Source organism: Mauremys reevesii, linkage group 12 (genome assembly GCF_016161935.1).
Source record: "Mauremys reevesii isolate NIE-2019 linkage group 12, ASM1616193v1, whole genome shotgun sequence".
Taxonomy (NCBI): domain Eukaryota; kingdom Metazoa; phylum Chordata; order Testudines; family Geoemydidae; genus Mauremys; species Mauremys reevesii.
The window spans coordinates 16586765-16612449 of record NC_052634.1 but is presented as its reverse complement, the minus strand read 5'-3'; the positions used below and the strand labels follow the sequence as shown (position 1 = coordinate 16612449).

General features: G+C 54.5%; 2 protein-coding genes across 2 annotated transcripts; both read right to left on the bottom strand.

Annotated features, from left to right (window-relative positions):
• Window positions 1–402: 402 nt before the first annotated feature.
• Window positions 403–14457, bottom strand: PANX3 (pannexin 3). The gene is made up of 5 exons (XM_039496621.1): window positions 14226–14457; window positions 9396–9538; window positions 7063–7277; window positions 4196–4860; window positions 403–945 (listed from the first exon to the last, which is right to left on the bottom strand). The coding sequence occupies exons 1-5, from the start codon at window positions 14404–14406 to the stop codon at window positions 881–883; spliced, it is 1269 nt and encodes a 422-aa protein (XP_039352555.1). The 5' UTR covers window positions 14407–14457; the 3' UTR covers window positions 403–880.
• Window positions 14458–17701: 3244 nt separating this feature from the next.
• RPUSD4 (RNA pseudouridine synthase D4) lies at window positions 17702–25601 on the bottom strand. The gene is made up of 7 exons (XM_039496311.1): window positions 25339–25601; window positions 22349–22514; window positions 21003–21204; window positions 20227–20320; window positions 19916–20066; window positions 19380–19477; window positions 17702–18300 (listed from the first exon to the last, which is right to left on the bottom strand). Exons 1-7 carry the CDS (start codon window positions 25501–25503, stop codon window positions 18094–18096), a joined length of 1083 nt encoding a protein of 360 aa, XP_039352245.1. The 5' UTR covers window positions 25504–25601; the 3' UTR covers window positions 17702–18093.
• Between the last annotated feature and the right edge of the window lie 84 nt (window positions 25602–25685).

Below are 25685 nucleotides of genomic sequence, written 5' to 3'. Positions count from 1 at the left end.
GTTGTGGAATCTCCATCATTGGAGATGTTTAAGAGCAGGTTAGACAAACACCTACCAGGGATGGTCTAGATAATAACTTAGTCCTGCCATGAGTGCAGGGGACTGGACTAGATGACCTCTCGGGGTCCCTTCCAGTTCTATGACCTGGCAGTAGCTCTTCATGGAGGCAGTTGTGCTGACTCCTGCTTTTTGTTTCCAGCTGCTTTTAAAGCCTGACACCTACAGCTGCCAAGGGAGAGAGCCAGGACCATGTGCTCAGCCAGCTGGGTTGTAGTCCCCAGCTTAGGGCTCGTGGGTTCTAGCCTAGCACCGCCCTGTCCTTCAGAGCAGCCTGCAGAATCCCCCCACCTTTAAAGCAAGAGCAATACACGGCGTTTACTTTTTAATTATGAACCATTCCATTTCCTCTGCTTCATTTTGAATATGCCTTCCTGGGCCCACTGGTACTCTCACTTCCTGGGGGAAAAGTAACTCCACTGAGATCATTTATGCTAGATCAAATCAGGAGCATCTCCTCTGGCATCCATCGTTACACTGGGGTATAATTGCTATAAAACCAGAATGGCTACACTGGAGCGGCTGGACCCAAGAGAATGGCAGGGTGAGGATTACACTGGTCCAGATAAAAAACAGTTTCATGGGTGTTGATCAATGGATCTGACAAATAACTAGAGTCATGAACAGTTTCAGCCATGATTACATGGGTGGGATGAGCGCAGAGCCGATCCAGGAGCAGTAGCTGGGTGTAGGCCAGTGGCCTGAATTCATCCCATGGATTTGACTGTTATATTTCTTAGTCGTCCTCTAACATCTTGTCATGGCTCTGCAGGGGAGCTGTGATCTTCCCATCCCTGCTCAGCAATCTGTCAGGGTCCTCCACTCAGGCAGAGCCAGGCAGGCTGGGCTTAGGGCCAGCATTTCTTTTAGCTTCTGTGGGTTCCATTTCTAGATAAGGGGAGAGAAGAGAAAGTCACCAGTGTATGTGGGTGATAGAAATAAAGGGGAAAGGGAGAGCCCTAAGGGATGTGACCAACAGCTATGGCACCTGCTCCCCGCCAGCCTAGCCCTCCCATCCCCTGGTCTCAGACACTCGGGATACACTCTTTGCTGCAGGGATTGCTGTAGCAGAAGGGTCCAGCTAGGTTGGTACTCTTTGTGCAAGCGTGGCCACTTTGGCGGGCTCCAGAAAGAGCCCCCCCCCCCGCTTCCCTCATTTCCTATCCCCCATGGAGTCTGTTCTTTGTGTAACAAAGGAGGGAATTTTCCCCAGCTCCAGCTGACACTAATGAGCACCCATACTAAAGCACAAAGACAGCTGGCTCTTGGCATCTGATCATAGCCAGCAACAGGGATTTACTACACTTGTATCATATCCAGTGGCAGTGAGTTCCACTGTTTAATTATACATTGTACCCAGTCTCCTTTTATCCAGTCTACATTTCTTGCTTTTCGCCACTGTGTGCCCTTTGTTCTCTTACAGGCTGCTGAGATGGGGCACCCTCTCCCCCCTTCATTAGTTCATTCAGCCAGAGGTGTCGGGATCTCCTTCTATTCTCTTTCCAGTAAAGCAGCCCCAGGTTTTTACTGCTCCTGTTCCCTTCCACTCAGCTCCAGCTCCCTTCTCTACAGCCTGGCTCTCCCCGCTGATGGGATCCAGCCCCTGGGTCACAGTTTGAAGAGTGACTGTTCTCTCTAGCCCCCCCTCACAGCTGTTACGTGGCCTGCAGGGGTCGCTCCGTACTATGGCACGGCTGTAAGGACATCGGGAAGCTCCCTTAGGCCTAACTCATAGTCATTCCTGCTGCCTGTGGATCATCATTGAGCCAAGGAAAGAGCAACAACAAGGTATCAGGCGGGGATAGGATTTGAACCTAGGGCCCCCACTCCCAGGGGAGTGGCCTATAAGGGAGGCATGGCTGCTGGTAAGGGTTGGGCTGCCCCTCCAGGATGTTTCTAGCCCTGAGCACGGCTGAGAGCTGCACCATGTCCAGGTGACGCCCCCAAGCTCCCCCTGCCTGCCGCGCTCTGCTGCACTCCCCTCTTGAAAGGAAGGGAGCCAGGGTTGTTGCTTGCTGGCCATCCAGGAGCCGAAGCAGCTGTTACCGTGGTGAGTGGGCTGATCATACTCAGCATGGCCGTGGTGTTTTTCAGCCAGAGAGCTCAGGGCACTGCCTAAAGGGGGATAAGGATCATGCTCCCCATTTTACAGAAGGGGAGACTGAGGCGCAGATGGGCGGGGGGAGAAATCCTACAGCCAATAATGGCAGAACAAGGAAGAGAACCCAGGAGTCCTGGCTCCTAGGCCCGTGTTCTAACCCAGGACTGCATTGGCAGAGGGGGATGCACCTTCGATCGAGGCAGCAGCCCTGAGGCACACCGGACAGCTCCTGTCGGTGGGGACCAGCTGCCCGCGCTGTACCTGGCCGGGGGCCCAGACAGGCCAAAGGACGTCAGTTCAAGCTGTGCTAGAGCAGGAGGTAGGTTTACGGCCACGCTCCGTTCCCTCCCCCAGAGCGTGAGCAGCCAGCCAGGCATTGCCCAGTAGCGCACCCCACGTGGTGCGGGAGCCAGCGAGCAGAATGGGGGCTAGGGAGAGAACTGGGAGTGAAGCAGGCCTGGAAATCAAAGCGCTCAGACCAGACAGCAGCTGCCCCAGAGGGGTGCAGTGGGAACAAGACAAGAGGTGAGTCAGGCTGCTGGTGCCTTTCGCTGGCCCAGCAGAGAGACACTGATGCGCCTGGGAGACATGGCTGAACTATGCAGTGTTCCCTTCGCAGGTGCCTCTGCTCCCACCGTCCCGCCTCGGCACCGTTTGCTCAGGGCACTGGAGAAAGGCACAGGGGAGCCCAGGCAGGAACCCTGAGTTTACAGCCAAACAGCTAACCACCAGGATGCATCACTTAGTGCCACACCCGAGACCCTTCGGTGACCATGGAGAAGCAGGGGCACAGGGCTCCAAGCTGCTGCCCCATGGCCTGCGGGGTCTGACCCCCAGCAGTGACCCCCAATGGGCGGAGCTTCGGCTCCCTCTGAGCCTCGCAGGCAGCCTGGCTTTCAAGCTGCCAGCTCTCCAGTGAAGCTGCTTCATCTGTTACTATGGCAGCCACCCACCCACATGCAAAATCCAGACAGCCGCAAAATCCCGGATACCATGAAGCATCCACGACCTAGAAAGGTCCGGTTTGGACTTTCCGCACCAACCCAAGAGGGGTCCCGTTATGCCCTGCAGTGGCTGGCTGCCCTCTTGTGGTTCAGGGTTGGTCTGTGGCACACAGTGATCTTCTAGGTTCATTACTATTGCAAAAGAAAAATTGGGGAACATGAGAAGGTTGGGGGGTGGTGCAGACAGGTTCCTCCCTCTGCACAGAGCTGGGCAGATCCTGAGGATATTCCCAGGGAGTTTTCTGAGCCTACCCTTGTGCCCCTGGCGCATTTGTGTTCCACAAAAATCCCAAGCGGCTTTTACCCACCAGGAGCAAGTTCCACAACTGGAAGAGTAGCCCACGCTCCGACATGGCTAGTCACAGAAGTCATCCAATCGGGGAACAGAAAGAAGATCACATGACTTATGTAACTAACATGCAGTTTGAATTTTGCATTCTTAATGAGCTGCTGAGGAACGCCCTGCAATCAAGTAAGAAACATGGTTCTTGGGGGCAGAACGTGTGCCCCACACAAAACCCTGCCCCGCCAGCTCGCTCGAGCGAATAAAGAAATTTGGGATATTACCAACTACGCTCGAGAGCTTTGCAGGTTTCCAGCAGACAGGGTATTCACCACTCACCTGGCTCTGCCAGCAAGGCTACAAGCAGCAGACGGATAATTGGGGTGGTGCAGGGGGAGTGCAGAAGTAATGAGATGGAAGTAAAGAGAATTGAAGATGACAGTCAAGAAAAGATCAGCACCTGTAAGCTCTGGAATATTCCCCCAAAGGAAGCGACGGGAGCCTCCTTGCCCAAGATACTTGCTCAAGGCATGGAGGATCTTCCAGTAGGAAGCTCTCCTGCCATGGCAGGCTGGCTACAGGCTAGGTGAGCAGGTAAGATTTGTCCATCTCTGACTTCTAGCAGGAGAAATGGAGGCACTTGGACAGCACTATGTCGATTTTTCATCGACTTCCCAGTCCCACTGAGATTTCCATGCTTTGATTCAAAGCAACCCAGAGGGAGGGAGGAAGGTTCCATTCGTCTCTTACCCAGGATCTCGCTGCTTGGAGGAGGAGGGTTTCCTTCAGCCCCTGCAGCGCAAGCCGAGTGTTTCGGTTTGGACGTCTCCAGGCCGGCGAGGAGGGTCATGAAATCCACCACGGTGTCGATGTGCTGTGGGCTGGAGGTGACCTCCCTCAGCGCGCACACCGCGTTCAGCCTGCTGAAAGACTTGAGCTCCGAGATATTGGCCTGCAGGAACAGGAGGATGATGTTCAGGTCGTTCAAGGGGCAGGTCAGCATCTTCCTGCTGAGGAGGTCGAAGGCAGGCAGCATCTCGTAGATGGACAGGAGGCGCTTGTCCCACTGGAGGAGCTGCAGCATGTTGTAGATGACCACAGGTGCCAGGAGGACATAGACACCCCCGTTGGAGATGCTGATCAGCTGGAAGACAGAGAAGAAGACCAGCTTGCAGGGAATCACATCGGGAACCTGGGGCTCATCTCGCAGGAGCCCTGTCTTGATGGAGCAGCTGAATTCATCTTGGAAAAAGACGCGGAGGTGGAGGAATCCCAGGTAGAGACAGGTAGCAGTGATGAGGAGCAGCAGCAGCAGGTTCCGCAGAAGGTAGGCGCCCACCAGGGAGTGCGAGCGCTGCTTGCAGGCCAGGTACCGCTCCAGCAGCGGGAACTCAAAGTACCGCTCCCTGCGAGCCCTGAGGGAGAGACAGCGGGGTAGCTGGGGCCAGTTCCTCAGCGAGGGTAAATCACTTCACTGAAGGCAGATTACACCAGCTGAGGACCTGGCCTGTAAATGCCACCTCTAGGGTTAAATCCTTGGGCCCCTGATGCCAAAGGGATGTAATGCTGTGTGGATCAGAACACTGACCAGTGCATTAACCAGAATCATAGAACCAGAAGGTTAGAAGGGACGTCAAGGTTCATCTAGTCTAGTCCTCAATGTGACTCTGATGGGGGTGTGTGTGTGTGTGAGTGTGCGCATGTGCGAATCAGTTTGTTTATACTCAGAACATGTTTTGATCAACTTTTTTCTCGTTTGTAGCCAAACACATTTTAAGTAATTTTGTTTAATAAAAAGATCAGCTTTTAAATGCTGGTTTTGTGCATGTAATTGAATTTTAATTTCCACCCAAATGGAGCATGACGCAAATCACAAGGAAAAAATTAAATCCTCCTCTAGTCACTAAAAATTGCAGCGTTCACCCTTTTCTAGCATAATCAAAATGCAGAAATTAAGAAGCTGAAAAAACGTGCCTGGATAAAACGTAACCTCGTGGTTAGCAAAAAGTAACATAGGATTTAGGGCAAAGGCTGTTATTTCAATCCACATGTGAATGGCAACCCTCCAACGAGCATCAACCTTCCTTTAGGAAAATAACTCAGAAGTACAAAAGCAAAACAGGATTAAAATTGAGGCTTTAAATCAAGGTTTCCTGCCTGCTAATTTCCATCATGATTTAAATCAACCCCCCTCTCCCCTCCCCTCTTCCAATAGATTAAATGCAGAAGAGTTACATAAAGGACCTAATCCTGCCCACAAGCCAACCCCCCCCCCCCGCCCCCCACCCGGTCAATGGGAGTTTTGCCTGCATACAGGCGGTGGGACCCTAAGGAAACCATAGAGATGAGCTTTGAAGTGGACCCAGCAAAGGGTTGTTCATGACAGGAGCCCCCTCCCACCATGGTATCTGCAGCCCCCTGGCCCTCCACTATCAGCAGGATCCACACTGTGCATGCAGTTTATCCACAGCTGCTTCCTGGAGAAGAAGCTAGAGTCCTGGCTGCGGGGGAGAGAAGGGGGCAGGAGGCAGCGAGGGATGGGAGGAATCACATGTGGGGGGAAAGGGCAGTGGCCATCAGTTGGGGCCCTGCACTGTTACCTCCCCGGGGATCTGCTGACCCTAGGCCCAGCCCTGAGTGCTCTGTACCCATTCACAGGCCCACCTCCAGCCCTGGGAAACTCAGGCTCAGCCCCAGGTGGAGGGTGGCATGTGCTGTGGGTGGGATCAGACACACACATGCCAGACCAGATTGGACCACAGCCCCAAGTGGGGTGGGGGCTTCCAGGCACAGATCTCATGGAATCATAGAATCTCAGGGTTGGAAGGGACCTCAGGAGGTATCTAGTCCAACCCCCTGCTCAAAGCAGGACCAAACCCAACTAAACCATCCCAGCCAGGGCTTTGTCAAGCTGGGCCTTAAAAACCTCTAAGGAAGGAGATTCCACCACCTCCCTAGGTAACCCATTCCAGTGCTTCACCACCTACTAGTGAAAAAGTTTTTCCTAATATCCAGCCTAGACCTCCCGCACTGAAAGGAAAGGTCAAGGAGGGTCCTGAGGAGATGCCATCTGAAGTTGCAGGGGAATACCACAGGGGGAACAGTCCCTCTGCCTGACCAGGGACTTGAACCTGGATCCTCAGATTAAAAAAGTCTGATGCCCTGTGGAGGGCAAATCCTTCAGCCCATCCCAGGCCACCATAGAGAGCTCTCCACAGGGGAGGGAGTGGGGGCCCAGGTTGTAGGGATCCACCACCCAGCTCCAGGCTGTGTCACCTTCCCCTCAGAGTCCCTGCATGCTGAGGTACCCCCTCCCCACAACAGGGTGGGCCTGAGGGCTGCCTCGGTGAGGGAAGGTCCTGGTAGCATGGCCTTGGGGGAGCTGGGGCTGGGCGGGAACCCCAGTGCCGACAGGTTCGGGGGGCAGAAACCTGTCCTGGGACCAGTCCTAAGGACATTCTCCAAGGAGACCCCTCCACCTTGCCCCACTATAGAGCTCTCTTGCCCTGGGTCTCCAAGAAAAAGGACCCCCTCCAGCGAGATGGTGGCTGCGGGACTGCGCACGCTGGGAGCGGGAGGAGGAACCCAAAGGGTCAGTCCTCAAGCCACTGACTCACTTCTCAAACTCCTCCCAGAAGAGCCGGGCATCCGTGCTGGCCTGGCGGACCTTCACCATGTGCTGCACCAGGCGGATGGAGCGGTTGTAGGACTTGTCCAGCTCGTCGATGATGAAGAGCAGGTCGCTGTTCAGCGCGGGCGCAGCTGTGTATCGCCACAGCAGGGAGGGCAGGTACATGGCCACCGCGATGAGCAGCAGGGAGTAGGGGAAGGCCTGGGTAAAGGACAATGCAATGGCTGAGGCCAGCTCGACCGGCGAGAGTGAGAGCAGAACAGCGGTCAGAACAGACTATAACAGGAGCATAAAGGACAAGCCAGGCAGCAAATCAAGGCCGTTCAGGGCTGCACATTCTACTCCTGAGGGCATTCTGCACCAAAAAATTAAAAATTCTGCACACAATATTTTAAAATTCTGCAAACTTTTGCAAATTTTATTTGTCAAATACATTTGCAGGCTCCATCATGGCGTTGGGGAGCACTGATCACTGGCTGCCCAAAGGTGGGAGATCACTGTGCAGCTCCCCGCACCGAGACACGGACTCGGCGGTGAGGCTGCACCCGACCCTGACACAGTGCAAGGACCGGGCCTGCCCCAGAAACACCCCAGGGCCCTGCCCCTCCATGCCAGGTGCACCAGGTGTGGGCAGGCAGGCTCAGCAAGGCAGGATCCAAGTGTGGAGGGGTTTAGTGTGGGGGGGATCCAGGTGTGGGTTGAGACCATTCTGTGTGGGGTAATCTGGCTGCGAGCGGCTCAGTGAGGGATCCGGGTGCAGGGGGAATCTGGATGCACAGGGGCTTGTTGGGAGCTTCTGGGTAGATGGGGGAGCAGCTGTACAGAGACCCCCTCCCCCTGCAGCTGAGAAGCAATGGGTGCAGGAAGCGTGGGTTGAGGGGAGTTTGCAGAGCTTCCTGCAACTGGGGGAGAAATCTGGGAGTGGGTCTGACCCAGCCCCAGATGCCGTGAAGAGGAAGAGAAAGTCCCGTCCTCCCTACCCCAGCTGGGACTAGCAGCTGAGCCCAGTGCAAGGTAGGAGCCACTAGCCAGGTCTTCCTCAGTCCCGCCCCCTGCCCCATAGTGATTTACTGCCCTGGGCACCTGAAACATACTGCTGGGGAGGGTCGCGTGACTGCTCTACGGGGAAGCAAAGCAATCTGTGGGGGACATAAATTCTACACCTGGGCAGTGACACAGATTTCCCACAGGAGTAACATTCAGGAGGCAGGGATGGCCAGGCTAAGGCTGAACAGCGGATTAGGAGCTGCAGCCCTGAGACCTAACCCCAGATATAATGATACCGAGCAATTACACAGCTCTTCCCACCTGACCATCTCCAAGAGCTTTGCAATGGCTCATCCTCCCCATCTTACATATGGGGAAAACTGAGGCATGGAGCAGGGTAGGGACTTGGTCTAGGTCCCACAGGGAGTCAGTGGCAGAGCTAGGGATTGAATCCAGTTATCCTTAGTTCCAGCCCAGTGCCCTATCCATGAGGCCTCCAGGGTGGGGGAGCTGGACAGACCCAGGGGAACTCGAACCCCAAACAAGATGGTTCTCCAAATCAGCCTCACAGATCAGGACAATCCATTTGGCCCCTGGGAGCTGATGCAGGGTAAATCGAGGAGGGTGGGGGATTCTTGGGAACGGCAGAGGTGGTTCTTGCTTCTACACAGAGGTGGTTTGTTCAGAAGCTCTGCGGGGGCTGCTCCCAAACACACAGAAGTGGCATTGAGGCCTCTCTGCCCAGTGAAGTGACCATGACCATTTCTTTGAGATCTGGACCTTGCGCCAAGAGTCGCTGCCTTGTGACACCCAGGCTGGGTTCCTGCCATGGACTCTGCATGGGGCTGCCTCTGGAGACCATTGGGCAGTTTCAGCTGGTGCAGAATGGAGCTACCCGGCTGATGGGCAGAGCTGGCCACAAGGAGCCCGCTACAGTAGAACATAACCACACTGACCCCCTAGTCACTTCTGAAGCCATTTGGCCTCGATCACACAAGCCCTCGGTGGCTGGAGCCAGGTATAAATCTCCCTGCCGCATGCCAGGGCCATGATGGAGATCAGCAGGGATTCCACCAGCTGGGGCTGAGGGCAGGGCTTCCTGCTGTGGGGCAGCTTGGTCTGGCAGAGTCCCTTCGGGTGCAGTGCAAAGGCCAGCCTGTCCCTCTTGCCTTTGGCCGACAGGGGGGTGGGGAGCACTGTATCCTGATGAGCTGTGTTCTTTACCTGGGTCCCTTGCCCACCCGAATGCCACTGGCCCTGGAGATGCTGCATCGGGGGCTGATTTTCGACCCCTTGAACTACAAAGCTCCCCTAACCCATCAGCCCCACTACCTTGAGAGTCCAGAGGGATTTGGCTGTAGTGTTTCCAGCAGCATCAAATTCATAGTGGATCAAGGAATCCCAGCAAGACGTATCAACGTATGCAGACTGCTTCCCTGTGAAGTTGGCGGGCGAGAAACAGCTGATCTGGGTCCCTGGAACAGAGCACGAGTGGTTACAGGAAGAGGGAAGAGCTGCTGGACCCACAGGAGGGGATTCCACCCACCACCATCCCCACTAATGTGGAACCCTGCTGCTCTGGAATCTCTGCAGTGAATGTGTGTCCAGCAGCCCCATTCCAGCCCACTCCCCTCCCAGCCTGCAGCCACCCTGTCTACACTGCCCCTTCTGCGATGCAGTGCGAATAGCACCCCCTTGTGGGCACAGAGCAGCCAGCAATGCCGTGCTGTCAGCGCCGCCTGGGATTGCATGGGCCCCATTTTTAAACTCAGTGACAACACAGCAACATCTCTGCTGGTTGAGGTCACGCTGACCGAGGCCAGGCTGCCTGATTCCCTGCAGGCTGGAGCTGTGTGTTGTCCACACTCCTCGCAGCTGCCTCGGGACTACACATAGGCGCCAACTCCATGGGTGCTCCAGGGCTCTGCACCCACCGGCAGCTCCCCGTGGCCCCGCCCCACCCCACCCCCTTGCTCCAGCTCACCTCCTCCACGAGCACGTTGCCGCGTCCTGCTTCTCCCCTTTGCACGGCAAAACAGCTGTTTCGTGGGGCAGGGAGGGAGGAGGGAAACACGGCGTGCTGGGGGAAGAGGCAGGGCCGGGGCAGGGATTTGGGGAAGGGGTTGGAATGGGGGCAGGGCCAGGGGCGGGGGGACACAAGCACCCACCAGTGCTGGAGAAAGTTGGCGCCCCTGGGGTATCCCCTCCCTCCCTGTCTCCCCAGCAGCCCATGAACACAGTCGGCTGGGCACAACTCGTCTTGTCCTGGCCCAGAAAGGTGAGAGAGTCCCTGTGGCAAAGGCTCCTGCCAGACCAGGAACGGCCTCACTGGCAAAGCCAGGCTTGGCAGGAAAGTCTGGCGCCAGCCAGCACCGAGCAGTACGATATGAGCGGTTCAGCACAGCCTCGCTGAGCTCGTATACTGCCGTCCTGCCTGCAGCCACACCAATGCCTCCCTACACCTGTTCAGTTGCAAGGCACTCTGGGTACTTACCCCACAAACCACTGGCCACTGCAGGGGTGGCAGGGCAGGGGTGGTCTGGTGAGCTCTGGCTGAGGGATCCCTCTCTGCTCCCCCCCGCGCAGGCCATGCCTCCAGGGTCCGGGACTCCACTAACTCTTCTGACTCCAGCTGTCATGTCACACTATGTGCTCAGACGGAGCTGCAAGCTTGCTGGTGGGGTTGATGCAGCAGGAATGCAGCTACCCATCTCTGCTCCAGGCCTGTTAGTTTTGGAGGAGGCCAGAGGAACTGGCAGCTGAGGGGCTGAGGCAGTGCTATGTTCCTAATGCAGCAGCCCCAGCCGATGGGCTACAGGGGGGTCACTAGTTGAGATGCCTGTTCTGCCAAACCCCAGGCAGCTCGCCAGGCTAGACTTCGCGGCTGGTAAACGCAAGTGCAGTTGTCGGCTCAGGCCAGGCCAGCTAGGGTGCATTTAGCTGCCATCTTGCCCAAATCATGATTTAGGTTTGGACGGGGCTACCAAGGAACCAGCTTTGCTAATAAAGGCATTTGAGATGATCCTGTCCCTGAAGATGATTTCATTCCTGTAACACCCTGTTCTGATGCTTTACATATACACAGAGTTAGCCACAGCTCTAACACCGTGAATAGCTTACAGAACAGTAAAGAGCCCATCAACTAGACTATTTCAATGTCCATTCAGGAGACTAATAACCTGGTGGCACCTCAATCTATGTTATAATCAAGGAACAAGCCAGCAAACACACATCTATTTTATTCTCGCTGACTCCACCCGGCCTCCTGAACATTAAGTCCAAGAACAAATTTCTGAGGCAGGATGGAAATTACATCCACAAACCTCACATTCTCCGGTCAGACATACACAAATAGCCCCACAAACACAAGTATCCTCTGCTCCCGTGACTAGAGACCAAAGCTTTCCTGGCAGAAATGTTAAATCACTGGCAACACAGGAGCTTAGATTCACAGATTTTAAGGCCAGAAGGGATCTCTCCTGAATAACACAGGCCTTTTACCCCTGTATTGAGCCCAATGACTTGGGTTTGGCTAAAGCATCTTCCAGAAAGCTATCCAGTCTCGATTTGAAGACTAGAGAGTCCACCACTTCCCTTGGTAGTTTGTTCCAGTGGCTGAATAGCATCAGGCCTCATACCGATTCCTACAGAACTCCAGCATAACACCCACATTCAGTGAAGGTTCCCCACTGACAGCTACTTTTTGAGATCTGTCAGTTCGTTTCTAATCCATTTAATGTGTGGTCTATTGCTATTGTGGAGCACTAAATTTTTTAAATTAGAATGTAGTGTGGTGCTAAATCAAATACCTTACAAAAGTTTATTATAACTGACATACTTGGTTGGGCCATCCTGCTTGCTCTTTTTTAATATTATTGCAACACTAGCACTCTTCCAGTCGTCTTGAAGCCCCCACAGATTCTGAGATTTATAAAAAAAATTAATATCAGCTGGCCAGAGATCTCCTCAGCCAGCTCTTTTAGGACTCTTGGTTACAAGTTTTCCAGGCCTGCTGATTTTAAAAATGTATCCCTAGATTTTCCACACTTCATAACTTCTAATTTCTATCAATTACTGTAGATTTTTTCCATTTCTTATATATTGCTTTCTTATTGCTAATTGCTGCGTTCATTTTGCCACTGAACCAGGATGATTGTTAGCCAAAGCTGCTCTCTTTCTCAATTGTGGAATCACGGCTTTTTGGCCAACTAATACATTCTTTTTAAAAGAACTCCCAGTTTTCACTCACAGTTTTCTAAGTTTTTCTTTCCAATGCCACTGATAATTTTCCTCAGTTTAGGGAAATGAGCCCTTTTTGAAACACCAAGTGCTTCTATTACTGGTTGGGACTGGCCTCGACTTGCCCATATCAAATGTAATCAGCTCCTGATCACCACCCCCTAGACAACCACCACCTTCAGTCCAGTGGTAATTCATCTTTAGTCATTAGAATGAGTCCAAATACACTTACCTGGTGTTAGATGCAACACCCTTTGTGTTAGAACATCGTCACCCATAAAAGAAGCTAATGATATTTTACTACTGGCTCCATGAGACCTCCAGCAGATGTCTCCCAGACTGAAGTCTCTCATAAGACCACAACTTTTCTGTTCACACATTACAGTAAGGTTGATCCAGGGGTTGCTCCCCCGGTCCAGCCTGCCTTGTATTCATTCTCTGACCAGAACCATAACTTGTAGAAGTTAGTGAAAAAATCATCCTGATAGTTAATTTCATAGCAATATGCATTTGGGAATATTTCTTCATCGTCCCAGCTAAGCAGTGGTTGGCTTCTGTCATGAGGTGAGTATCCCTCATCAATGTCTCTCACAGCTGGTCTAATTGTCAAGGATATTCTTAATATTCAGGGAAAGTCTAACCCTGTTTTGGAAGACACTTAGCAGGTTCCCTCTCTAACATCATGTGGTGGGGAGTTCCACAGGCTAAACACACATTGTGCAAATAGGCATCTCCCTTTTGATTGTACTAGATGCTCTCTCTCTTTCAGGAGCAGCAACTGAACCAACAAAGGGGACTTAAGAAAGATTGTGACATAACCCCCTTATCTACCCCCACACACCCCTCTCTCTCAGCAAGAACACAGGGCATGTAGCAGTGGGATGGACAGAAAGAGGTAGAAAGCAAGGAAGCCAGACCAAAGCCTCTGAAGGCAGAAACAGATCATCCTCCAAGTCCATGTTTAGCTTGAGGTTAAGATGCATCCAATTGTGTTATCAATGAAACTTTGTGTAATAGGACCCCAGGCCAAGTCCTATAACTGGGGAAAGAAGTGTCAATTCAAGCACTGTCAGCATCCCAGTGCTGGCTGGGCTGGTTCCCCAAGGGGCTGCAAAGACAGAAAAAACCACAGCCTCCGAGAACATCCAGGGGCAGGAGAGAGAGAGTGGATTGAGCGAGACCACCCGTAACGCAGGCAACCAGCCAGTGAAGTGCAATGCCAACCACGTCAGCCCAAGAACTGGGAACCCCCGTGAGAGGGCAGCAGCCGTTGTTTTTGTCAGAATTGTGGCAAGTTATGTCCAAGGTTATATGCTGCTGGCTAAGGAACGGTCCCACCAGCAGCAGCAGCACCCCCCTACTTAGATCAGAAGCTCTTTGGGGGCTTCCTGTTCTCTTTGCACAGTGCCTTGAACCATGGGGCCCTGGGCCATGACACGGGTTCCAAGGCACTATTGCAACACAGATGATAACCACCACAGACTCTCCAGTGGAGCACAGAGTGTTCACAGGAACATAGGAACTGGCAGCCTGGATCAGACCGAGGATCTATCTAGCTCAGTGGCCTGGCTCGGACAGCGACCAGAACCACATTCTTCAGATGGAAGAACCTTGCAGTGGCAGATGTGGGACAGTCAACACCCCATTAAGGTCTCACCCTAACCCCTAGTAGTTAGAGGGTGGAGCAAGTACTGAAATAGCACAAGGTTTTATCATCCTTCTGAAACTCTTCCACACCCCCAGAACTCGGACTAGTTCCCCATAAACACCCCCTCACTCCTTGAACCTTCCGTGTACCTGTGACGCACCAGCAGAACTAGAGCCAGTGGGGTCCGTGCTGCATACCCTGCTCCTGCCCTAGATCTTTCTACCCTTAACGCTGCTCTAAACCCAGTCCCGATAACACACCACCCTGCAACTTACCCGTGGAAAACTCCCGCGCGAACGCCAGGGACACCAGGAACAGAGGCAGGCCCACCGCGACAAACTTCACAACGCGGTCGCTCGGTAACTCCAGGCGAAGGCCTTTGGCTCGGGAGCCGCTGGGTTCCGGGAGCAAAGCATCAGAGAGCATGAACTCGGCCGCCGTGTGTGCGAGAGACATGACTCCAGGAGCAGAGAAGACGCAGCTGCTGCTGTTGTTTATGGCTTGATCCCGGCCGAGCGGTAGCTAGCAGGGCTCGAGCACTTGTGGAGTTGAAAGCTGTATTTGCCCAGTATTATGTACCAGGCAGTGGTAAACGACAGCCCAGGCAGTGCACCATGTGCATTGCTAATTACAAGGGAAGCCTTTTCTCTAGGAAAGTTACAAATAGCCTTTCCTCAAATAGAGCAGCAGGAGGGCCTCACTGATGGCTGGGCCCTGGCGTGCCTCACCCAGCCACAGGCAACCCCACGAAAGCTTGCGTCCTTGTGGTTTTACAGCCCTCTTTCATAAACAGATTTATTTCTAGCAGCGATTTTAAGGGGTGTGGGGCTGCTGGGCTATTTTCACATCCAGTAATGAGCAGGAGGGTTGGCAGGGAGGCACAATCCCAGCCCCAGCTCCCATGCCTGGGGGGTAGGCGATGCACGCACGTGTCAGCTGTAATGACCTCCGACACTCACTGCGAGGTGAGTGATTCTCAGCCAGGCGGATCCCCAGCCCTGCGGGCAGCCATTAGTGGCACGATACAGCGGGGCCTTTCTACAGCCTGACACCCCCCCAGGCACAGCAGGGCTGCAAGGCGAGGATGGTAGGCGTTTACCAGGCCAAGCCCCAGCCTCTAGTAGACACTCACGTGTGCACCTACCTGAGGGAAGGGACACCGCTGAGCACAAGAGCTGACGGCCCCTCAGGGGAGGCAGAGAGGAGCGGGCAAGGAAACCTTACTAGGGATCTGCAGATCTAGTGCATAGGGCAGATTTTCAAAGATCTGAGGTACCTCACTGGTCCACCCTCTTCTCCAGAGCCAGCAGCCTTTGACCCGTGACTCTGCCTCTAGAGGTCCCAGTGGAGTCTCTTCCACACCATTTCCTCCTGCTGGTTGCATGGGCAGTTGTAGTCTTTCAGGGACAAGAGCCCCGGTAGCAATCCCCCTGCCCCCTCCCCCTGCTCAGGTGGCCCATGCCGGACCCAACTTGGTGCAGCACTCTGCCTAGTTCAGCTCAGTGGCAGGTCCCTTTATAAGTTGACCAGCTTGCTCAGGATTTTTCCCCTACCCCATGGCCAAACCCTGCTGAGCCTCCCCCACGCAGGCTTGTCAGCGGCACTTGAGTGTAAAAGGCGCCCAAGCTTGTGCGCCTGGGCTCTTCGTAGGCCTCTCTGGTTGCTTGGCCACTCTAGCCCCTTGCTTTGGCTGCAGCGGCTTCTTGCCCAGCCATCCTCACCCCTCCCCATCCAGAGCCCGAGGCCAGGTGCAGACCTTCTCCTGGCTCTCCTGATGGGTCCATACCACCTTTCAGGCCAGACTAACCCTGAAACAGAGAGGGGGGTGTAGCCTGGATGAGTCCCAAGACTATCCCCTTGTTCTGCAGCTGGCTGTCCATCATCTCTTTGCCAGGGGTCCCCACTGAATTAGCAGGGGGCAGGACCCTGTTAGAGCCCCTCTGGACAGAAGTTTAGACCCCACTTTGATTTACTTACTGCACATCAGCACGCTTCACTCTACGGCCATGGACAAGCGCAAGAATGGAGCGGTCAGTGAGGTGCTCTCCTTCCAGTCGTAAGCCAAATGGGACACACCTGGAGATCCCCTTAAGATTCCAGCCACATGGACAATCCAGTATTTAACATAACCCCTCCCCACCCTGCAAAACCAGAGACCCTTCAAACCCTAGTGTACCACCACTTAACCTCTCCCCTCCCAGCCACTGCTCAACAAGGACCTGGGGCTTTGCCCTATGTCCTCACGGTCAGCAAACCTGTGCCCCACTGGATCAAAGGAGTGCGTGTGGGAACAGGATAAACTGTAGAGATAAGAGCCCTCTAGTGAGGACGCCATGCCCCCACTCAAACACCTCTGCAGAGGAAAGCCCTAGGCCAGCGTGAGCTAATGAACTCTCCCATCTGGCCCGCACACTGACATCTCAGACATGGCAATGGTCACTTTACATGGGCTCAGCTGTCTCTGTCCTACAATGGGCCTGTGCTGTAGCCAGGGTCGGGGCTCTGGGCTGGAGGGGAGGATTAACTGACTCAGTCAGAGATCATAGTCGGGCTGTATAACACAAGCCACAGGACTGTTAACCCCTTTCTACGGGGAGCAAGCCCTAGAACTGTTGTGACATACACACGCAAGGCTGTGTGGGGCTGGCTGGCTAGAATCACCGTCCCCTGCTCCTTGCTGAGCTCAGCTGAGGGGGTTTCATGTTGATCTTGCATTTGACAGTTTGCCTTAGAATGACTCTGCTGTTGTGCGATCGAAGAACTGGGTCTCACAGCACAGCACCCAGGGTTCCTGCCGGGCCGCTAGGGAAAACCTGCTTCTACAGGGCTGGAGACAAGCTGCAGAGCTGAGGGAATCCCAGCAGGAAGGCAAGTTACGTTGCCACGGGTGCTGTGGGCAGGGGGGCGGGAAGGCTCCAGCACAAAACTGCATGCATTCTGTGCAGGCTCTTGGCCAAGGCAAAGCCACGGCTGTATTTACACTGTGTGGTTTGCAAATGAACATTACCAAGGTCTGTGGCGGTGAAGAGCTCGGATCCCAGACAGGGGCCTGCCCCATGGCCAACTGTCTTAATACACATTCCCACCAGAATGGCAGCTCAGACAGAGCAATTCACAAAGCTCCTGCCCGTAGGGAAGGGCTGTGCTGCCCCACTCCATGCACCCTGGGCCCTGGCCATGCTGCCAGCAGTACAGAGTGTGAATGGGGCTAGCAGCAGAATGCAGCCCCTGATGGAATTAAATGAGGGGAGAGGCTGCGAGACTTGTGACTCCACCTCTCATGAAATCAGAGATTAGCTCCAAAATCTGGTGACTTCCCCGTCCCCAGCAGTGTGCATCTCCGGCCAGGGCCATGGAAGGAGGGCACAGCTGCCCCAGAGCCACCCTCCCCACCCCTCAAACACCAGGGTCATCGAGTGCATCCCTGGCCGTGTAGGATCCCTTCAACACACGGTGAGCTTGGGGAAACCCACCTCATTTGTGAGCAGGATCCCAGCCTCGCACTTCCCTCCTCTCCCTGGGTCACACACCCAGCCCGTCAATACCTCCAGCCCAGGGTCTTAGAGGGGATGCTCAGCCCACCAGCTCAGCCCAGCAGTCAGTCAGTCACCCCCCGAGCAGGGTTTCGCAGCACAGCGAAACGGGTCATTCTGGTGCCTCTTGCTGGTGGCAGCTGACATCTCAGTGGTGGGAAGCCCCACGGCAGAGATAACCTGGCTTTCTCCCAGATTACACAACTCCTAACAGAGCGTTACCACATAGAAGGAGATCAGATCATTTATTGTTTAGAGACGTTCACAGTTTGGGTTTGGATTCCAGGCAAGGCCCTGCTCTGCCTCTGCCAAACCTTAACGGGATGAACCTGCTGGCTCTTCCCTGAATCCAGTCCTGGTTCTGCACAGAACCAGACCTTGGATCTGAGTCAGAACCTCCCTCAAGCAGCTGAACGGCCCAAGATCAGTCAAGCAGGTCAATGCACAGACTGCGTCCCCCAATGGCTGGGGTTTTCCTGGAGTGGCTGAGACCCCTGAACTCATCATCCCACTCTCCCATGAGGTAGACAGCACCGCACAGCGGCTAGGACCAGAGTCAGACGTCATCGGAGCAATGGTGGCTGCGGAGACAGGCAGCTCCGCTCTCCTCTCACTTCTCTAGCGACTCTGGGATCTCCAGCTTCAGCCGCTTTAAAGTGTTTCTGAAGAAACGGGGCGGCCTGCAGACCAGGCGCAGCTGTTTGTCCCCGCTGGTCCCTGTGGGCAGGGTGAGCTGGTGGGCATGCAGGTGGAGGGGGAGGTGACGCACTTTGGCCTGTTCCAACCCCAGTCTCATCAGAGTGTTCTCAGGAAGCTTCTGCTCCAAGGACAGAGAGACACAGAGAGAGAGAGCGCAAGATAGGTAAGAGCCGGTGCCCAAAACCAGCACACCACCTGCAAACACAAGGCAATGCCCCAGCCCCTACTGCCAGAGTGGGGTGAGAACAAGGCTTCTGCGGGTACAGCAGGAGCATTAGAAACACCCATAGCCAGCCGCTGCCAGACACCAACACAGTGTACCAGGTACATGCCTGGGGGAGGGAGCATCACAGGAGCCTTTGGGGTTACCCCCAATACAGTTAAAGAGCACTGGGCTTAAGAATTAAGCTGACCAGACACTATCCGAGAGGAAACAGGACCTGGGATCTGCTTTAGGGGGAAGATTGCTCCCTCCCATCTCACCTAGGATGAGGTGCTGCAGGATCTGACTGGTGCAGAGAGGCCACGGGACCTGCCTGCAGCATAACATCCCCTCCACCTCTTCTTGCCCAGGGAAAAGATGCCTTGGGATCTTTATGGTGACACCCCCAAGCTCCCAAAGAGAGAGAGGCCCCAGGAGCTGGGCATTGCAACGGCAGCCATTCCCTCCTCCCCTAGAGATGATGGGACCTGCCTACTGCACATTTCCCCACCTCTTCCCTGGGGAGAGGTGCCTTGGGATCTTTGTGGTGGCCGAGGTGATGCCCCCACAGGGACATGCCCCAGGATCTCTCTTGTTGTGGGAGAGTAACCCATCATGCTGGGGCTTCTCCCTGCCCCTGAGATATGCCATGAGGACACCTCCAGAGTTTCCAGCTGGCAATCTTGGGGCCTGGTTCCTGGATTCTCCCCTGGGTTTGAGGCTCTGAGAAGAACAGGCATCACCTGCCTGAAAGGGGTGCTGAAGATCCCACCAAACTGCTCTGAACTCCCTGGCCTGGAGAAGCCAGTCTCAGGAGGTTGTGGATGTGTAAGGAAGTGCTGCCAGGGAAGGGTTAGCAACAGGCCTCACACCAGGCAGTGGAACCTTCCCCAGGGCGTGGGGTGCAGCAGGGACACGGGCCCATCACTCTGCCATTGTTCCCCTTCTGAGGGCCAGCAGCTCCCACTCCCTCCCCTTGCCGTATCACCTCTTACCTGGGGTGCCAATTTGCTCCAATGTGCGTATTTGTGGTCTCCGAGGATTGGACACCCCAATCCATAGGCCAGGTGGACTCGGAGCTGGTGCTTCACTCCTGAGCACGCAATAGGAGAGAGAAGAACCAGGCGTTAGAACACAGCCTGGTGCCACCTGCCTGATCATGGGCCTGCTGCTTGCCCAGACTGACTGCCAAAGGAAGAGTGGGCATGGAGATTGCAGCCTGTCATTAGCCCCAGCAGCCAGAGAGGCCTGGATGCACACAAGCACTCCGACTGACTGCTGGAGCAAACTAATTGGTCCCCACCGCACTAGGAATGCTCCTGATTGGCTGAATTGCAATCTTATCCAAAAGCCAGACTCAAATGCAAAGTGCTGAACTCCCAGAGACGTTCAGGCTGAGCCTGAACCATTTCCCATCAGGCTCAGGCACCCGCTGTCACTACAGGGACCTCTACAGAGGCAGCACAGGAAGCACGTCAGGGGCTCTGGTCGCTAGCATATCCTAACGAACTGGGGTCCAAACGAGCCTTACCTGTGATTGGCTGGAGCTCCAGGAGGGAACAAGAGGGAGAGCTAGCCAGAACGCGGTACCGGGTCACAGCACTGTGGGCATCTCGGTTCCGGCGCACTTTCACCATCTTCCCATTCTCGGGAGATATGCGGTAGTTCGGTGCCAGCGTCATCTGAAGCACAGAGAAGCCCGCACAAGGAAGAGAGGGTCACAAGAAATACACCTTGAGCGCTGTGAGGCCAGGGTAACAGTGCGGATGGCCTGGCTAGAGATTCACAGTGCTAAGCCCTGGCCGGCAGTTCCGGAGCTCGGCTGGGAGGCAGCTCACTCACCTTATAGTGCGACTGGTGGCTCTGCACTTCCTTCTCCACAATGGGAATATCCACCAGCCCCTCCGAGGGGACTGGGAGCCCCACGCTGATCGTCCTGGGAAGAGAACACACAGCTCAACAGGGCTCCACCCCAGCTCTCTGCACACAGCTGTCAGCTCTCTACAGGGCAGGGAGAGGTCAGTCTCCTTTATTCCATTAGCAATACTGCAGAGGTTTTGACCCTGCAATGGGAGGCTCTTCAGTGGGACAAACATGATCAGCCCTTCCAAAAAGCTGTAAAGTGCAGCTAGCTCCAAGGTCCAGAAAGAGGTAACAAGGCTTTGGGGTGCCAGCAATTACCCGTGGAGGTCTGAGCACCAGATTCGGAGCGCCCCCATTGCCCTTTCCCAGGCTCTGAGCCCCAGACTCACCGCTGGCTGCATGGAGTACGATGCCCTTCCCACTCAACCCTTCTCCTTACTGTGCACAGGAGGGGAGAGGAGACACGGCCCACCTAGTCCTGAGGAGATGGAAGATCGCTCTCCGGGCTGGAGCACAGCAAGCAGCATTAGGCCCGGGCCTAACAACTAATTGCTCATAATCTGATTCCCAAGCATGGCACAACCAATCCAGAGCAGATGGTGCTTCTATCACGCCCAGGTGAGAGCATATAAGCATGTGATTAACAGAGGGTCAGGACAGAGCTCAGTTCACCTTTAAGAGGACAGATGCCCCTCTACACCTCGCTCCAAACCACATAAGAGCCTGCGCTCCTGCTCCCAGCAAACCTCTCGTACCAGTATTTCTTCTCCACCTGTCGCGTTTTGAAGAGGCACTGAATCCGATGCGCTGTGTCCTTGTCCCGTGCTAGCACCATCACGCCCGTCGTCTCCTTGTCCAGCCGGTGACACAGGTGCAGGGGTTCAGCTTTCATGCCATCCAGCATCTTGGCCAAAATTGGCAGCACATCGGTGATGCAATTCTGGATCCCAGGGCCACCTGGGTGATTGGAAGAGAAACAAGACCAAAGAACCAGATTAGTGACCCAAGAGAACTCCCCTCAGAAGCGGTTTCCCCTGAGTGCAGAGCCAGCAAGGATGGGCTCTATCAGGCCCCATGGAAAGAGCTTGATGGTCCAATGTTCCTGTTGGAGACTCAGTCGCCACAAAGACACTTGTGAGCCTGCACGTATTCCCTGGGAGATGCCCCCAGTTCTCACGCTGCCAGGTACCACTGGGAACCTTCAGAACTTTAACCCTTGGGGCCAGGCACTCGAGAGTTCCCAGAGGAACCCTGGATTTACTCCAGATGCCCACTTGAAGCAGAGCAATGCCAGGCAAGTTCACTCAATGACTGGCTCCTCTACCCACCATCAGAAGAGTTTCATAAGCACATTCCAGGTTAGACAGTAAGTTCTTTGGGGCAGGGATTGTGCCTATCTGTGAGTATGGAACCTCGTGCCATGGTCCTGATTAGGGACCTTCAGGCACTACCACAACAAAACAACAAACTTCCACTTTTCCATTTCCTGTAGTGCCCATAAGTGCACCTCCTGCTAGGAGAGGCTGGAGCAGCCGAGCGCTCTCTAATGCCAGGTCTCCTGCATCATTCCCCTTAGCACAGCCTGCTGGGAGAGGCTGAATTGTCTGACAATCAGCATTGTGGGTGAAACATTCTCCTTTCCTCAAACTGAGATGTGACCCTAAGAAGATACATGCTGCTCTGTCCTTGGGACCAGAGGTAGGAAGAAAATCCCCAGGCTAATCAGGGACGTTAGAGACAGAATACCAGGCTCACTTTACCCCATTCCCCTGTGCAGCTCCCGCAGGAGGCTGTCTGGGGTACAGCTCCACTTCAGGTCTCTATTCATGAGCACAGCATGACCCAGGCTCAGTTCAGATCTGTACAGCGATGAGCGTGTTGGCGTGGCGGCAGAGATCCGAGTGGCATTTAGATGCCTTTGGAGCTGAAATCAATTAGCGTTGTTTAATATAACATGAGCCCAGACACTGCTAACCAAGAGAAGGCGCCTTCAGGGGTTGGTGAAGCTGCTCTCACAGTAACTAGAATTGACTGACACACACTCCTAGCATTAGCCTACGCATTGCCCAGCACAGAGCGGCCTCCCATGGCCCTCTCTCACCATGCACAGGGAGGCCATAGGGTTTGTCAATCACCACAAGCTCTTCATTCTGGTATAGGATCTTGTGCTTCAGTGCCTTGGCCAGCACGTTGGGGTGAACCCGCTGCAGCTGCTTGCTGAGCTCGGACAGTTCTCGGACCCGCCTCGATACTGGGTTTTTAGGCTCCTGTGAAGAAAGAAAATGCTGTAAGTGGAGAAAGGATGGTCTCAGGTTAAGTAACAGTGATTTAGGAGACCAGCATGCAATTCCTGACTCTGCTGCAAACTTCCTGTGAGACACTGGGCAGTTCATGGAATGTCTCTGCCTCGGTATCTCCTCACCTCACAATGGTGTTTTGAGGAATCTCAAAACTGTGTGAGGCACAGTTACTACAGTGACAGGGTCGCAGACACTGCCCAATGGTCCTATCACAGAAGCCACCCCACTGGAATCTCACCTGGATGGGAAAGATTTATCCCCAAATGTTTCAACTCCAGTGCGCTCTCAGTGCCTTGCCACTTTATGTAGGTTTCATCACCCACTGGATGCAGGCCTAGGAGCTCCGATGTCAGGCTGACATTTGACCCCGGCCAACAGCATCCAAGGAAGTAAGGCCAAGATTTCAAAGTAAGGGTATGAGCAGACGAATGACTGTAAAAATGGTACTCGCTGGTTCTGAAGAAGGGCACTGGTTAATTCGAGTACGTTAGGTAATGCGAAGGGTCAGATGGACCCCAATGCTGGCTGAGCCACGCAAGGCTTTTTGAGCTGTGAGAACAAACCCCTCAGAATGAAAACTGAGATCACACTGGGGCTTCATCCGAACCAGGATTTAAAGGTGTTTTGTTAGCTAACACGTTCTAGGGGTCCAATGCAGACAGGGAGTGTAAACTTTAACTCATACAAAGCTAGGCTAACCCCTAGGCCTTAACTTGATCCATTTACTGCACCTTTTAAGTCTACACTGCCTTGTCTACACTAGAGTTTTAGAATGTTTTCGTTAGAACACGTCAACTAACATCCTGTAACCCCACACCTTTACTGTCTAGCCTACACAATGCCTGTCTGACTGAAGCCAGGTCAACACTACAAACTTACATCAGTATAATTATGTTGCTCAGGGTGTGAAAAGTCCACACTCCTTGAGCAATGTAGTTAAACCAACCTAGCCCAGGTGCAGACAGCCCTGTGGTGATGGGAGAGCTTCTTCTGTGAACACAGCTACCGTCTCTCACCGAGGTGGATTATCTCCACCAACGGGAGAAGCTCCGCTGCAGTGCTGTACATGTAGACAAGCCCTGAGCGTGCAGGCAAGGAAAACAGCTTTTGAAGCTCTCCAGTTCCCTGTGCATTCAAAGGGAACTGGCATTTCTTGTGTCACATTGCACCAGATTCAAGATAGCAGCATTATGCTTGCATGTTAAATACAAATAATAATTAAGAAGCATTTTCCTTTAACACAAAGGTTTGCAAGCTGTTGGTGCTTGGAGCATAACTGCTCTCATAATTTCCAACTACTAAATCACATTTAAAAAAACAAACAAACAGCTAAACATACAATAAATACTTTCTTAATATGTACTGCCCTGCTGGCAAGCTTATCCTCTGCCAATATTGGGTTCCCCTCCCCTTCCGTTTTGTTGTTACTCTCCCTTTATATCCCTGTTCTTTCTTTACTAGATCCCTCTTGCTTGGTTCAGTTGGAGGGACGGGATTTGGACTTGGCATCAGGGTGGTTGCACACTACTTGGGTAGTTTCTTCATTTGATTGTAATGTTTACTGCTGGGCCATTTGATGCCGATTTACAAGCACCTGGTAAAGGCAGCAAAGAGAACAGGGTCTGATCCTGAGAGCATGGTTGCCAACTTTCTAACTGCAGAAAACTGAACACCCTTGCCCCACCCTGCCATGAGGACCCACCCACTCCTCGTTCCCCCCCCCCCGCCCCCATCACTCACTCTCCTCCACCCTTGCTCATTTTCACTGCAAGGCCCAAGCAGGCAGCAGCAGAAGGCCAGGAGCTGCAACAGTTTGAACGTGGGAGATGGAATGTGTGATTCAAATACCCCCTGGCCCCTGCCTTGCCCCTTCCCCAACACCCCACCCCCACTCACTACATTCCCCCTCCCTCCGTGGCTCGCTCTCCCCCACCCTCACTCACTTTCACTGGGCTAGGGCAGGGGGTTGGGGTGTGGGATGGGGTGAGGGCTCTAACTGGGGGTGCAGGCTCCAGGGTGGGGCCAGAAATGAGTTCAGGCAGGGGTGCTAGAACATTTTTTATACTAGGGGTGCTAAGACCACAAAACCCTGCATATAATGGAAACCACTTCAAGCCAGGGGGTGCTGCAGCACCCCCCACATCCCTAGTTCCAGCACATATAGAGGGTGCGGGAGGAGGCTCCAGGCTGGAGCAGGGAGTTGGGGTGCAGGAAGGGGGTAAGGGCTGCGGCTGCTGGCTCTGGGGTGGGACCGAGGATAAGGAGTTTGGAGAGGCTCCATGCACATGCTGCTCTCGCCTACAGTCACTGCCCACCCCCCAGCTCCCATTGGCCGGAGTCAGTGTTCAGGGCAGGGGCAGCGTGCAGAGCCATACTGCACCACCCCCTCCCCCCAGGACCCAGCTCCCAGGATGCAGCGCGGTGCCAGCCAGGACAAGTAGGGACTAGCCTGCCTTAGCGCTGGAGGCCCTGAGACTCCACAGTGCATGCCGGGAGCTGTAGTCCCCAGGACACCGCAGCGCATGCCGGGAGCTGTAGTCAGAGACTAGCACCCTGAGGCTCCGCAGTGCATGCCGGGAGCTGTAGTCCCCAGGACACCGCAGCGCATGCCGGGAGCTGTAGTCAGAGACTAGCACCCTGAGGCTCCGCAGTGCATGCCGGGGGTTGTAGTCCCCAGGACACCGCAGCGCATGCCGGGAGCTGTAGTCAGAGACTAGCACCCTGAGGCTCCGCAGTGCATGCCGGGGGCTGTAGTCCCCAGGACACCGCAGCGCATGCCGGGAACACTCGCCTCCTGTTTCTGGTCCTCACGCTTTTGGGCCCTCAGCTTCTCCGCCAGCTGCTCCGCGCTCACCGCGGCGGCTGCCCCGGGGGTGGTGGAGAAGGCCCGGAGGCTCCGACTCAGGGCGGGCGCAGGGCCCCAGAGGCGCAGCCCGACGCTCCCCAGCACCGCCATCTTTCCGGAGTTGTCAGAAGGGGGAGGGGCCGAGGGAGCCTCCGAGCGCCCCGCCTCCCCGCGCTTCCAGCGCGCGGATACGGCGCCGAATCCGGAGCGTATGGCGTAAGGCTTCAGGGGGAAGGCCCAATGGGATTAGTCGATGGGCGGGGTTACAGAGAACTCACCCAATCGGTAGCGAC

What these genes read in the sequence shown, in the direction of transcription:
- PANX3 (XM_039496621.1), bottom strand. Translation starts at nt 14,406, where the DNA reads ATGTCTCTCGCACACACGGCGGCCGAGTTCATGCTCTCTGATGCTTTG. An exon ending in TTCTGGGAGGAGTTTGAGAA is followed by an intron (nt 4,861 to 7,062) that starts GTGAGTCAGTGG and finishes TCTCTCCCTCAG; the next exon opens with GGCTCGCAGGGAGCGGTACT. An exon ending in TCCAAGCAGCGAGATCCTGG is followed by an intron (nt 946 to 4,195) that starts GTAAGAGACGAA and finishes CCCCTTATCTAG; the next exon opens with AAATGGAACCCACAGAAGCT.
- RPUSD4 (XM_039496311.1), bottom strand. Translation starts at nt 25,503, where the DNA reads ATGGCGGTGCTGGGGAGCGTCGGGCTGCGCCTCTGGGGCCCTGCGCCC. An exon ending in GTGAGGACCAGAAACAGGAG is followed by an intron (nt 22,515 to 25,338) that starts GCGAGTGTTCCC and finishes CTTTCTTCACAG; the next exon opens with GAGCCTAAAAACCCAGTATC. An exon ending in GGAGCTCCAGCCAATCACAG is followed by an intron (nt 19,478 to 19,915) that starts GTAAGGCTCGTT and finishes TTGCGTGCTCAG; the next exon opens with GAGTGAAGCACCAGCTCCGA.